This window comes from Aristolochia californica, unplaced genomic scaffold (genome assembly GCF_029961685.1).
Source record: "Aristolochia californica isolate CCGP_79_NKW_82.1479 unplaced genomic scaffold, dmAriCali1.0.hap1 SCAF_6, whole genome shotgun sequence".
NCBI classification, from domain to species: domain Eukaryota; kingdom Viridiplantae; phylum Streptophyta; class Magnoliopsida; order Piperales; family Aristolochiaceae; genus Aristolochia; species Aristolochia californica.
Genome location: NW_027182257.1, coordinates 44,011,461 through 44,024,492, shown reverse-complemented (window position 1 = coordinate 44,024,492; position 13,032 = coordinate 44,011,461). Strand labels below are relative to the sequence as shown.

Here is a 13,032-nt window from a genome sequence, read left to right as displayed (position 1 = left end):
ACCATTTGCTGTAGATACAATATGTTGTTCAGATGGTTTCATACTTTTAACATGATGATTGTCAAAGGTCATATGATCAGTAGCGCTAGAATCAATTATCCATTCACTATTTCTACTAGGAGTGGAAGTATTAAGAACCTTACCAGATGTAGCGATTAAGACTGATGCATCCTCAGTTGTGTGAGAGGTGGAAGGTTCTGCTACTACAATGGAAGCATGATTATTTGATTTGGAGTTCCGTTTGCGAGGCGCTTTTGTAGGATCCCACCATTCTGGATACCCGATAAGTTCATAACATCGTTCCTTTGTATGCCCAGTTTCGCCACAGTGAGTACAAATGCGCTCTGGTTTGGTTGTTCCAACCTCATAGCTACGATTTTGAGATCCTGATGTTCGATTTTGATAACTGTTAGGACCAGTTGGTCGAGCTGTTTTAGGCTTAGCTCGACGTGCTACCATCGCAGATGTCTCAACACGGTCAACTTCACTATTTAAAGTGGTTCTACGAACAGAGTCACGACGTACATAAGCATAGGCTTCTTCAAGATCCAATATCGGGTCTTTTCTGAGAATTTCGCCACGGACTTGTTCGAATTCTGCATCCAATCCGTTTAAGAAAATATGAACACGCAATCTTTCAACGGATTTCCTATAAGCGATAACATCATCAGGATCTTTCATTATAGTCCTGTCACGATGATCGAGTTCTTGAAAGATTTCCACCAGATCACCATAATATGTTGATAAAGGACGACCAGTCTGTTTGGTAGAGAAAGCTCTCTGATTTAATGAAAATAATTGTGATTCATCTGACCCATCATAGAAAGCCTTTTCCAGAGCACTCCATATTTCGCGTGCGGTACGTAGCCGAATATAGCGCTTCATAATATCTGGTGACATAGAGGTTAACAACCACCCCTTGACTTTTTGATTTTCAGCATACCATTTCGCATAGGAGGTATCCGTTTCATGTGGGAATGGTGTTTTCCCCATAATATATTCGAGCTTTTCTCGTCCCGCAATTTGCATCTCCATGATCTGGGACCATACATCATAGTTGACTTCGGTAAGAGTAACACTGGTTGTAAAACCAGAGTTTTCAGATTGCACATGAATAATCGGTGCTAATTCCTTCGACATGATGAAAAGAAGGTCCGTAGAGTGATTCGGTCTGGTCTGGTTCGCTTTTTTTTAAAAAAATATTGGTCCGGTCCGGTCCGTAAAATGCTTTGGACTGGTCCGCTTCGCTTAGCTGGGCTGATGGTCCGTCCGCTCGGCAAAAAATTAAATTAACAGACCTAAGTTCAAAAAACGAAATTTTTTTTTCTCGACAGTGGTCTCTTCCCCTTCGCCGGCGTCAGCTGGGCTGACGATTTTCTGGAAGACCGTCGTCGGTGAAGGTCTGCTGAGGTCCGAGCAGTGGCTCGGCTACAATCGTCGACGGCCTGCGGAATGTCCGAACAGTTCTGTTTCACGGCGAGTCGTCGGTCGGCGAAGCTTTCGGATGGAAGGCCGAACAGTGGCTCGGTTACAGTCGTCAGATTCCTGCGGAACGTCTTGACGAAGCTTTCTGGTAGAAGATCGTCGGCGGCGGCTTGCAGAGCTTCCGAACAACTCTGTTATGCGGCGAAACAGAGTTTAGATTACGGTTCTTCAGCTACAACTACGGAACAGAGCTTTCGCTCTGCTCTTCGACGACGAGAAGGAGAAGGAGATGATCTCCTGCTGTGATACCAACTTAAAAATAATAATTCACATTCAATTGTGTTTTCTCATTCACATCGTTGGTTTAAATAGCCGTTTTACATAATATACATGGAAGACTTATGAGTGATTAACAGGATTACATAATAACCGGATTTACATAATATTTACATCATTTCTCTTTAAAAAAATAAATATTAAAGTAAATCTTAACAGCCCCGCAACAAAGATTCTTTCTCCCAAATTCATCTTGTCTGCGCTATGATGTCCCGGCAAAAACTGCATCACTGCTGCCGAGGTCTGCAACAAAGGATTGTCCAGTGTGAGATGGAGATGGTAACAGGGTTCTTCCTCCGTCTTTTCCATTACCATTTGCTGGAATGACGAAAGCCCACTTTCTTCATGAAACACGTATTACTTCTCCACCTTACCAGACCCACCGCGAGGATCACTGCAATTTGCAGAAATCGAGTAACAAAGAAGTCGGACCCGGAGGGGTGAGTTCATCATCAACAAAAGTCGGTCCATAATTGCCTTGACAAGTCCACATTTACCGATGTACGTTAAGGGGAGCACAATTGTCCTCTAGTAACAAAGCGCTGGTGAGATCTACCTGCCACGCCCCATCTGTGCCGTCCGATCTTCCCAACTCCTGGACCGGATTCTCCCTCAAGTATACGCCACCCATGAAATCCACTGTAGTTTTCTGCAGTGCGTTAACATAGGGACCTGCCTGCGCGTATACGCAGGCTGACGACGTGTCCGACAAGCAAAGTCATCAATACGTAATGGACCCACCAACCCTCACGCGGGGATAAATTATAATTTTTGAGATAAATATAAAGGTAATTGTGTAAATTTAACACATTTCGGTGTAATATATATTAACTTATATAATTTTAATGTTTAAAAATAATATAAATAATTGTTTTTAAATATATATAAAAATATTATATTAAGTAAAAATCAACCCAAGGACTGAAAGGGGCTGGAAAGAGGGTGGGAACGAAGTTTAAAATCCTGCACGTCATTATGTTGCGCAAGTGGTGATGATGAAACGGAATTTCCGACAACGTGTTTTATTTTTTTATAATTTCGTCGCGCGGCCACCGAGGAGGAGCTGCTTCCGGCCCCTGGCTGCAGCAGCTGCTGCTACTGATCTGATGCAATTCCAGGGGCTGAGATTTCTAATAAAAGAAAATAAGGAAGAAGAAAGAGAAAAGAATGGCGTCACCGCCATACCGACTGAGCAGCTAGCTCCAGCCTTCTGTGACGGCCCACCGCAGCACCACTTCGTCACTTCCTTCTCCGCCTGCCGTTGTTTCCGTGCGTGCGCAGACTACAGCGTCACTCTTCTCATACCTGGCACGTAACCTGCCTTCGAGTTCCACAAGATTAGGTCTCTCGCTCACTTCGCCGGAAAACTCTGAAAATCCAATAAAGAAGAAAGATTTCCTCCCTCTGGATGTCTCGCTGTGAAAGGAAATCGAGAAGAAAAAAAAACAAGAAGAAGAGGTGACGTAATGCGTACGATTTACTAGAGGTGTTTTCGTACAGAAAGGACCTGTTCTGCTGCGCACTCAAGAGAGACGTCATCCTGCGCCAATGGCGGATAACTAATTTCATCGATGAAACCGTCTCACGCGTGTGTCAGTTGCTCTGTGATGTGTTAATGGCGGACAATTCGCATTCGCTTTGGGCGAAATCTGAAAATAAGACACAATTATTATCTTCCTCAGCCGCTTGCGTCTGCAGCTCTGCAAAGTTGTTCGTTTAGCTTTTCGCATCGAGGATTAGTATTGTCGCAGAAGCAAAAGCGATCCAAGACGAAGCAAGCAAGGTAATTAATCTCTGTCCCAAATTCAAATCTCAGAATGCAGCAGAAGCTGAGAGACGGAGAGAGGAGTCTCGACGGTGAATTGACTGTCTACGTTTTCTTTAATCTTTTCCTCAATAATTAACTCACAGTAACTCCACTCTTCATCTTCTTGTGATGCAAGAAGTTTCCGATCAGACTGTTGGAGAAAACCAGGAATTAGGGTTTCCAGATTGAAAAAAGCAACAGGTACCAACCTAACTCCAACTCTGCCTCTTCCTTCTCTAACACCTTAATGTTTTAGATGGTAAGGGGTCTAGCCCATTAACGGCCCAACCCAGTATGGTTTGGGCTCATCTTGACCAGACTGGCCAGCCAAATTATTAGTAATTTTCTCTGGATTGGGAAAAGAGCCGGGATTATTATAATCATCAAGAAAATGGTGGGAACTCCCGCCATATCTCCGTTCGCTTAAGGAAACGGAAACCGAGATGCCTCCCGTTAAAGATTCTTTGTCCCCTGAGCTTCCACACCCATTGCCTGCAATAAAGAAAGAAAGAAAGAGGCCGGTGATAATTGCAAACCCGTTTGTTTTAATACAAGCCTTTGGTCTTTGTCTTTTCCTGCCGCTGTAGATTCATTGTGGAAAGTTCTACCCATCATTTCCCCCCTCTTAGGAGAAGAAAATAACAAATTGGAATTTGGGTTTTGAAATTTTTTATGATCTAAGCCTGCCTTGTGTCATGGGAACAATGGAGAGTCACTTAGTACACTCGAAGGACCTAACCTACAGTGTCATCCCTGTTTAATTCAAAATCATGTATATTTCTTTTATGGGTAAGAGAAGAAGAACCGAGAAAAAATCTATGAAGCAGAGAATTTTACAACTGTCTCTGGTTGAAGAAGAAGAAGAAGTAAAGACTGATTTAAAGAAACAAGAAGAATCAAAGTGTACGGAAAGACCAGGGAAAGGAGGAGGAGACGATGAGACAAAGCTTTTCTACTTCCTGTTCTTTTATTGTTCATGGCTTAGGGTCGTAGTGGTTGGCAAAGTGGGACCGCCTACAGGACCAGCAAATCTTTTCTGGCCACTGAACCAGAGGCAAGTAAGAGATTGACTGGACTGTGCAACATCTGGGCCAGGATTGGACGGTTTTTACCGTTCTGAATTGGAAACGCAGATCAGAACAAAGATGGGCTTTTGTGGGCGAAGCAACTCACAGCTCTTGTCACCGTCCGATCATGATTTGACCATTCAGATCAGACGTGTTTCATCTCTCTTTAGGTATCAGATCCGAGCCCTTGGAATGGCCTCCACAGGAAACAAAAACAGAAACGGTTAATCTCGATTTGACATATTGACCCTCCTTTGGAAAATGCTTACCCTGAAACGGAAACCATTTTCCTCGGGGACGTCAGCCGGAGTGGGACCCACCACAACCTTAAAATGGAAATCCTAAGCGTTTTGACTAGGAGCACTGCAACGCAGTTGGACAGTAATGATGAACGAATTCTGCGGTTTCAATGGTCCTCATTCTGATGCTTAAGAGTGTTTTTTTTTCTTGCGGGGTTTAAATTGTTTAGAGCCGTATGGATGGGCCTTGTTATATCCTATAATTTGTCACGCGTAACACCTACTATTTCAATTTTTAGCCCAAAGCAACTTATGGAAATTAAATGCCTTTCGGCACTATTTTTTTTATTTTTTATCAACGCTTACTTTATTCACGTAGAGTGGTCCTCCTTCCAGAAATAGAGTCGACCATGTTCACATAATGGTGACTGTGGCTTACCAGGCGCAGCAGTCTTCTTCAAATGGGGTGCATCAAGGGTCTGATTAATGACCCACCCACCTCAGTAATGGACCTCATTTTATCACCATGTCTGATTAATTGTACCAATCAACAAGTGGGTGGCCGTCAAGTCTAGGATGTGACCCATTAATCTATTCTCTCTACCACCCATCTCTCAATCACTAATTATCATCGTCCCTCCCAGTTTTACCTTCCATTACTGTATTATTTTCTGAGATCTTCAAGAGAAGAAACCGGTTTCTGTGTGGACTGCAGCAAGTTTGAATTTTTTATCCACTGGAAGCGTTCAAAGTTGAAAACAGTCAAAGAATGAAGGTCGGAAGCTGCCTGCTTTTTGTCTTCCTCTTTTTTTGAAGCACAAAAAATTCATATTGCCAACCATATCTGATCGCCTTTCTTCCTTTATTTCGCTTTCTGTCTTTTGTTTATTATTTGCTGGATTGTACTACCCAAAACTTTTTCTTCATTGAAACCGAGAATTTTTTAAAGCTTTCAGCCGGGCCATGATCAGTTTCAATCAGTGTTCGAGCTCGGGAGGTTGAAGACGATGAAACTTTCAGTTCACTATGTGGCTTACTACTGTAACTCCCCAGGACTACCAAAACCCACCCATCATCATCTTCGTCAGTTACAATCATCACAGGACTGGAAAATGCACACAAATAATGAATGGTTTCTTTTCAGTTTCTTCTGTTTTTCTTTTCCTTTTTCCTTTTTGTTCTTGAAATCGTTGGCAGTGACCATCCACCCCATCTTTCATCTTTTTTCTTCTCTTCTTTACACAAAGAAAGGAATACATATGATTATTTGTTTACCACTCTATCACCATCACAATCTTCAATAGAACCCTACAACCTTTTCAAAAGAATAATCTGAGAGAAATAATCAAGAATTTGAAAGAATTGACGGATGTGATCCACTTTGGCTCTCTCGTGTTTCCTCCTGCAAATTTCGTGATTCGTTCTCTTTCAGAATTCAACGAGGTTGTAGGATTTAACAATGCTTTAGGAGAAGTTGGTGAATCTCTTACCTTGATGATACGAGGATTTGCTTTGTTGGAGTGAAAATCACAAGGGAGCAAGTGAATTGTTAGAAACCTATTGACTCTCATGTACAGCTACTGACTGCGGGAGGTGAAAATGCAGCTCGGTTATGGACATTTACAGCAATTTCCCTGTTCAAAATCTGGCAACTGTTTAAAAATCAACCAACTTGAGAGAGAGAGAGAGAGAGAGAGAGAGAGAGAGAGAGAGATTCACCTTTGGATTAGTGTTTGTTGAAAACTCCATCCACAGGCAGAGATTTTTCAAAATGATCTCCACCTGTTAAAAGTGTATGAATTTAGACCAAGTCATGAATCTACTATAGATGATGAAGAAATGCAACCACAAATCAGACTAATGAAATAATTTGTCTTTTCCTCTTTAAATTGTGCAATTGATGACTAGTACTAGTAGGCCCTCACTGAGACAATTGCAATCAAGACTTACATGTACCACAACATTTTAAAAGTAGTCTGTAACAAGCATATAATGAGTGGATGGTTCGTTGTCAGTATAAAAGCATCAGTTCATCGATGAGTACTTCATTTATTTTTATTCATTAGCACAAACCAATTAATGGCATGACCAGATGACATTCAGCCAGCTTACCTACCATGGGAAAGAAGCAGGCAAGTCAACCCACTGTAAGTGTATAATCTAAAGTCAAATCTTTTGAAGAAGGAAAAAGTAGCAGCCGGTCGTCTTGCGGTAAAAAAATCTTCCTATCAAACATTTAAAGAAACTTTCAGAGAGTTGATAACAACATCTACTTAAAAGAATTACTCTGTTCAAGAATGGATGGGGGTAAATATAATGGAGCACAAACCTGAGAAGTTTGGTGTCTGCTAACACTCTGAGCTCAAAAGAAACTAAGTTCAGTGTACCCATGTGAGTGTGGTAACAGCTCTTCAACCGCTATTCGGGAGCTAGAAGAACTCATGCTTTTCTTTATCCGGCTTCTGTTAATGGATTCAACCTCAGCAGCAAAAATGCTATAGACTGGTCTATGGTCTGAAAATCTGGACTCGCCACGGACATAAGATAACTGGTTGAGCCCTCTTCCATACCACAAAATACGATCACACCTATACAATCATATTCGGAAAAAAAAAATGTAAAAAAATGTTAAATGGAATTCATAACTAAGTAGTAAAGAGAGGATATCATATTGGGTTATCAGAAGACCGAATAATACCATGCTGGAGTCCGCCGCTTCTCTTTAGGATGCCTCTCATCTCCTGCATATCGATCAGAGTTAGTTGAATACTTATAAGTGGGTGGGAAATAAATCTTGCCCTCATTCCATCCCTCAAAAACACGACCACGTTTTTGCTCTATGCGAAGCTGGTAAAAGAAAATTATCACAGATTCAAACAAGATTAGAAAAAGGGAAAGAAAATAAACGAAAATTAAGAACTAACTGCTTCACTTAAAACTAACAACCAAAATAGAGATGCCTTACCTGGTCATTCTCCAACAAAGCTCTCCAGTTGTGCATTTCAACAAGGGCTTTTGCAGATCGATATGAGAGAGCGATTCGGTAATTCAAATCACCTAGCCAAATTATTCGACTGAAAAACAAAGGATAATGAATTACTTAGTAAGATAAAAAATTTAGGTAATGTTATAAATATCAAGATTACATAATTTTAGTCAAACTTACTCATGCTCAAGGATTGTTTCTGCTGACTTCTCATCTCCGAGTCCATGAACTCGAGGGAATCGGGTCTTCCTCAATATCTCCATCACATCTGAATTCCTTCTTAGTTCATCCCCTTCCTTCTGCCCCGAGGTTAAATGACTACATATGAAACAAAAGCTTGTTTGGTGTACCGACATACTGATCGAAATTGAGCCCTGAAGAAACCCAAGTTTGAGAAAATTGACCTTGCATTAGTCCACAACCCAAATTAAGAAAAATATTGTCCAAAATGTGATAAAGATTAAGAGTTCAAATCAAGCAATCAAGTGTGAGGGCAAAAAATGTTTAAGGACAAAGAAATTAACTGAAATTCACAAATGCCATTCTACTAAAAGGGGTTTTGCAATGTACCTTGTTCCCAAGATAACCCATAAGACCCCGGCCAACACATGAGACTTTCAAGTTCTTAACATCGTCTCTTATATCACTTCGCACCCACACTGTAAGAAATATACCAACCATTTGCTTACTTGCAACCAAACAGTACCTAGAGTGCCCAGATGTGGATCTCTGACTATCCTCCATGGAAGCTGCGATGGCATAAGACATGGGCGAGAAGAACCCGCTGGTACTCGGTGAATCAGTGGGGGCATTTTCATCATCTGAAGAACCCCACCTGAAATTTGGATCATAATCACTTGGTCTGTTGCTATACATAACTCGATCACATACACTAAAACGTCGGTCTAATCTTGGTTGTGGGACTGATATATCATTATCCATTCTCAAGCTGCGACTTAAGGACTGGAAAGATCGACGGTGGAAGAAAGAAGAAGTCTTTTGTCGAGATGAACCTTCGAAATCGGCATCTAGTTCAACAAGTGGGTCGGGCACAGGGGAAGGGGTGTGATAACCCGCGGAACCACTGGTGCCAGGGAGATTGTTGAGAGTTTTCCTTATGAGGGCTAACCATTTTTTTGCAGGTCCATTGTCTTCTGCACCAAGGACGTTTCCTGCATTTAGGGGCACAATTTCTTGAAACCTGAGAAGGGCAGTGCCATCAGTAAGAGGGATTTCTTTCCTCTAAAAGAAAATACACAAGTCCTCTTCTGTGAAGAGAAATTACCCTAGAACATAAATATCAGCCGGGGGGGAAGTATGAAGCCAATCTTCCATACTCAGATAACTTGGAGGAGATTTTCCGCCAACATTCCAGGTAGCTACGAAAATCCTAAAAGCCATGGAAGAAAAGAAAATTGGAGATCAACCATCGAACTCCATTGAGAAGACGGAATCTCCAAAGAAATTGGATTTAAGAACATAGCAAGAAACGGGTACCTGCACTCTTGCACATCCATGACTTCAGCTGCATCAAGATCAATCTTTCCTCGTCGAATTCGATCAGCATGCTTCCTTGACAATCTTTCTGCGGAGCCATATTTTGGAAATAAATGAAAATAAAGCTCAAGTCAATGGAAAAAGAAACCGAAAGGGGGATTGATTTCAAAGTTGGTTCAGACCTGTCCTACTTTTCTTGATAGTGCATTCTTCAGAGAAGCTGGGCCTCCCCCATTCAACTTCACCTGGAAGGAAGAAGCCGCAATGTCGAGTTAAGCTCTATACTGATTGCAGATACGTGCATATAAAAAACTACGAGATGCAATAAACAGAAAGAAAAGGGAAGAGAAGATAGAGAGAAAACTAGAACTTTTTGGAGGGACCAAACTCGGGTGACGCTGCAGCAAAGAGAGAAGAATCCCACGAAGTAAGATCTCCGCGACGAACAAATAGATGCAAGAAAAATACACGAAAAATAAAAAAGGCTGTAAATCCAGTAACTTGTTGAAGCATAGAGAATAAAAAACGGAACAATCGATTAGTTCAGAAGAAGTGTAGATGGCGACTGATAAATCGACAGAGAAGGAAAACCAAAAGATTTAAAAAAATAAGCGCTTTCAATAATTTGAGAAAAACAGGCAAGTGAGAACCACTTAATGAACTATTGGAAAAAAAGGTAAAAGTGATCAGAGAACTTGCTATGTTGAGCAATTCTAACTAAAACCCAGATTGAGAAAAATGAAGGAACAAGAAATTCAAGGAGGAGCTTGAAAACTTCTTGAGACTAAGAAATGTAACGAGCAGAGTGTCGTGAGAAATTTGAGGAGAAACTAGTCACAAGATTCATCTGAGGAAAAAATCTCACAAAATGCATCGAAGTTTCGACTTTGTTTCGGTGAAGAACTACCATGTCTATGAAGAAAGGAAAAGGTAAACTCAAAGCCTCAGAACTCGACACGCGGACTCGCCGAAGAGACTGGAAACTAGAGACGCACCTCCCACATCGACATCATCTGCATGAAAGTCCTCCGTTTTGCTCTTAATATTGAACCATTTTCTAACCAAAGTCTTCGACCATGAAAGCTGAAAATTGTAGGAAGGAAGAGATTAGACGACAGACAAGTAACAGAGAGAGATTTCGAGGAAAATAGAAGGAGCAAAGACCTTGCTTTTCTTCTGGCTCCCATCTCTCATCGTTTCAGTGCTTCTTCATACAGCTGCCTTATTTCAAAAACTGATTTTTCACCTCTCCCTGAAAACTGCAGTAAAGGACTCTGTGAATGTGAAGCGAAAGTGCGTACGGAAATCTCTGAAATTCAGAAGACTAGTCTGAAGATCAGATCTTTCATTCAACGTTCAGTGTCTCAGGTTTCCGGGATTCCGCCGCAAACAAGCTCGCCAGTCGGTGTTTCCACCAACTATGGATCAAAAGAAGTCAAAACTCAAAACTCAAACTAAAGGAAAACAACGACTGGGTCGCTGAAATAAAGAGTATTTCGTTTTGGAGTTTCTGAGTGGTAGAAACAGAGTAACAGACAACTGAAGAAAAGAATCTGAGTTCCTTTGTTTTCTCTCTCTCCAGATTCAACAAATGGGATTGAATTTTCTTTCTCGGTTTTATCTAAAGCTAACCAGAGGTTCAAAGAGACCCAACTGACGAATTCAAATCTTAGCGAAGGAGGTGGCAGAAACTGCAAATGTATAGAAGCTAGGTGAGACTTTTGAAGGTGGAGCAAGATTGCAAGACAATGCAGTAAAACAAATGAAGAGAAAGATGAAAGAGAAAGAAGAGGAGAAAGAAGGGAAGAGAGAGAGGCCCCTCTCCTCAAAACCTCGTTCTCAGTACAGCAAAGTATCGAATTTGAAGAGAATAAAGTGCAGGAGACCGCTCCCTCTCTCTCTACATATTTCTCAAGGCTTTTTACCCAAACCCAATGCCTATGGAGAGAAACTCCGGGTCAGCAAATGGGAACTCTTCGGGCAGAAACTTCTACACACTCTCTCTTGAATCCGCTGCCCGAGGGCAGCTAACTCGGTGACATTTATCCTACTGTAACCCCCCTTCTGTTACCCCTCCCTGTCTCTCCTTCTATTTGGTCTTCTCTCCTGGGGCACGGACAAAAAGCAGTTGAAGGAAAAAGAAAAAGGGCAAAATGTTCTGTAGAGAGAGAATGAGATGGAAATATTTGTGGGTCTGATTACTCCTGCAATTCTACCAATGCCCACTGGGGCTTTGAATGCCTTGGGGGGTATTTGTGGGGCTACCTGTTCATGGAAAAAGAGCTTGGAATTCCCTTTTGTTTTTTCCTTCGGCAGATTTTCCAATGTAAACGTTTTGGGGCTCAGGGGGTTCTGAAAGTTTTTTAGAACTCCTAGGGTCACTTACCCTCCACTTTAATCCCTCCATACCTTGTTAGTTGTAATCGAATCTCTGTATCTTTCATTGTTCATCTGTTCCTCTCCAGTAAAGTTTCTCGAGTATATAGAATTATGGGTCTCTCTAGGGTCCTCCTGTCTGCAGCAACCAGGCACGTTGGCTTAATTCGGGGCTTTGTGGAGGCGACCTGTTTGCTTAGCCTCTGTCTCTGTCTGTCTCTCTCTCTCTCCTGCTCTGATGGACCACATTTGGGAAATGAACAGAAAGTTGTAAGCCAACTATCTAATCTGGGACTCCCCACCCCTCTTTTCTGGGATTCCATGAACTAATTTGACTCGCCCAAGCTGCATGACGGCCCACGCTCAACCTAGGGTTTTGAGTGCCCAGCGTGGCCCCCCACCCCTCTGCTTGGCTTTAACAAGTGAGCTTCTCGGTTTGAGTTCTCCAGGTCTGGAAACACTGCTCGACTCTTCTTTGATCCCCACTGGCCTCATATGGGAAACTGTGTCAACCACAATTGCAAGACTATTAATCTACATTACCAAGGAGTTGAGCAATCAAGTAACCTCATTTGTTTAATGAGATTGATGTGTTTGAATGTCTTATGTAATGGTTTTGACGGCAGGAGCCAAAGGGGTGGGCCCCATTTAATACTAGTTCTTCTCCATATTCAAACTGTGATTCCTCAATCCTCAATCCCCAGCAGCCAGCAGCAGCTAGCAATGCCCTCCCGGACCCTCTCCACTCAAACAAGTTAGTGAAGCTTCCACTAAACCAAGGACCCGGAGGCTGCCCCTGATCAAGACATTCATTTTGACCAACCTTCGCCATTCAACTAATCTCTCCGATATTCGCTTGTGATCATGAATGACATGGCCTCAGGCGGTCGGTTATTGCCCATATCAAATCAAACTCCCTTTTCAGTCAAATCCATGGAAAACGCTTATCGTTCGACGAAATTCCCCACAGAGATTCCCCCCGGGTTAAACCCAGCAAGGGCCGCGCCGGCGTAGCGGCGCCTGCATCCTGTTACTGCTTTTTATGCAGGAATCCCAGGCTCCGATCCGTCCTTCTCCCTTCTTGAATCCTTTTACAAATTCACTGCTGCTCCTGATGATGATGGAACTCAGCGGGCGAGTAAAGGGAAAGAGGGGGGTGTGCCGGGGCCTACGTCCGAATGCCATTTCTAAAGGCGGGCAGAGCTTGGGACCCGCGGAGACCATCCTTTTTCTCTGGAAGGGGCACCGATCCACCATTTTCATGAGACGGGATCTCAAGAGAGACACCCACATTTGGAT

General features: G+C 42.4%; 2 protein-coding genes across 7 annotated transcripts in view; both read right to left on the bottom strand.

Moving 5' to 3' along the window:
* Positions 1 to 1,140, bottom strand: part of LOC137935490 (uncharacterized) — a 4,916-nt gene extending 3,776 nt beyond the window's left edge. The window contains exon 1 of the mRNA XM_068780136.1: positions 364 to 1,140. Coding sequence (XP_068636237.1) covers positions 364 to 1,140 — 777 coding nt within the window. The remainder of the gene's footprint in view (positions 1 to 363) is intronic.
* A 4,600-nt stretch (positions 1,141 to 5,740) lies between these two features.
* On the bottom strand, positions 5,741 to 11,227 carry LOC137934190 (type IV inositol polyphosphate 5-phosphatase 7-like). Of its 6 annotated transcripts, none has more exons than XM_068778456.1 (14): positions 10,522 to 11,227; positions 10,353 to 10,440; positions 9,540 to 9,602; positions 9,358 to 9,445; positions 9,146 to 9,250; positions 8,431 to 9,061; positions 8,041 to 8,234; positions 7,840 to 7,948; positions 7,573 to 7,721; positions 7,204 to 7,462; positions 6,987 to 7,099; positions 6,594 to 6,656; positions 6,365 to 6,519; positions 5,741 to 6,276 (listed from the first exon to the last, which is right to left on the bottom strand). In XM_068778456.1, exons 1-10 carry the CDS (start codon positions 10,549 to 10,551, stop codon positions 7,237 to 7,239), a joined length of 1,683 nt encoding a protein of 560 aa, XP_068634557.1. In that variant the 5' UTR covers positions 10,552 to 11,227; the 3' UTR covers positions 5,741 to 6,276; positions 6,365 to 6,519; positions 6,594 to 6,656; positions 6,987 to 7,099; positions 7,204 to 7,236. The 6 variants fall into 6 exon arrangements, with proteins under 6 accessions (XP_068634557.1, XP_068634555.1, XP_068634558.1 ...); XM_068778454.1 differs by having other exon boundaries at positions 6,365 to 6,508; XM_068778457.1 differs by having other exon boundaries at positions 6,365 to 6,526; positions 6,991 to 7,099.
* Between the last annotated feature and the right edge of the window lie 1,805 nt (positions 11,228 to 13,032).

Coding starts and splice junctions, on each gene's coding strand:
- LOC137934190 (XM_068778456.1), bottom strand. CDS start 10,551: ATGAGAGATGGGAGCCAGAAGAAAAGCAAG. Junction 7,722..7,839: donor CTTTGTTGGAGAATGACCAG/GTAAGGCATCTC, acceptor TTCTTTTACCAG/CTTCGCATAGAGCAAAAACG. Junction 7,463..7,572: donor AAGCGGCGGACTCCAGCATG/GTATTATTCGGT, acceptor ATGATTGTATAG/GTGTGATCGTATTTTGTGGT.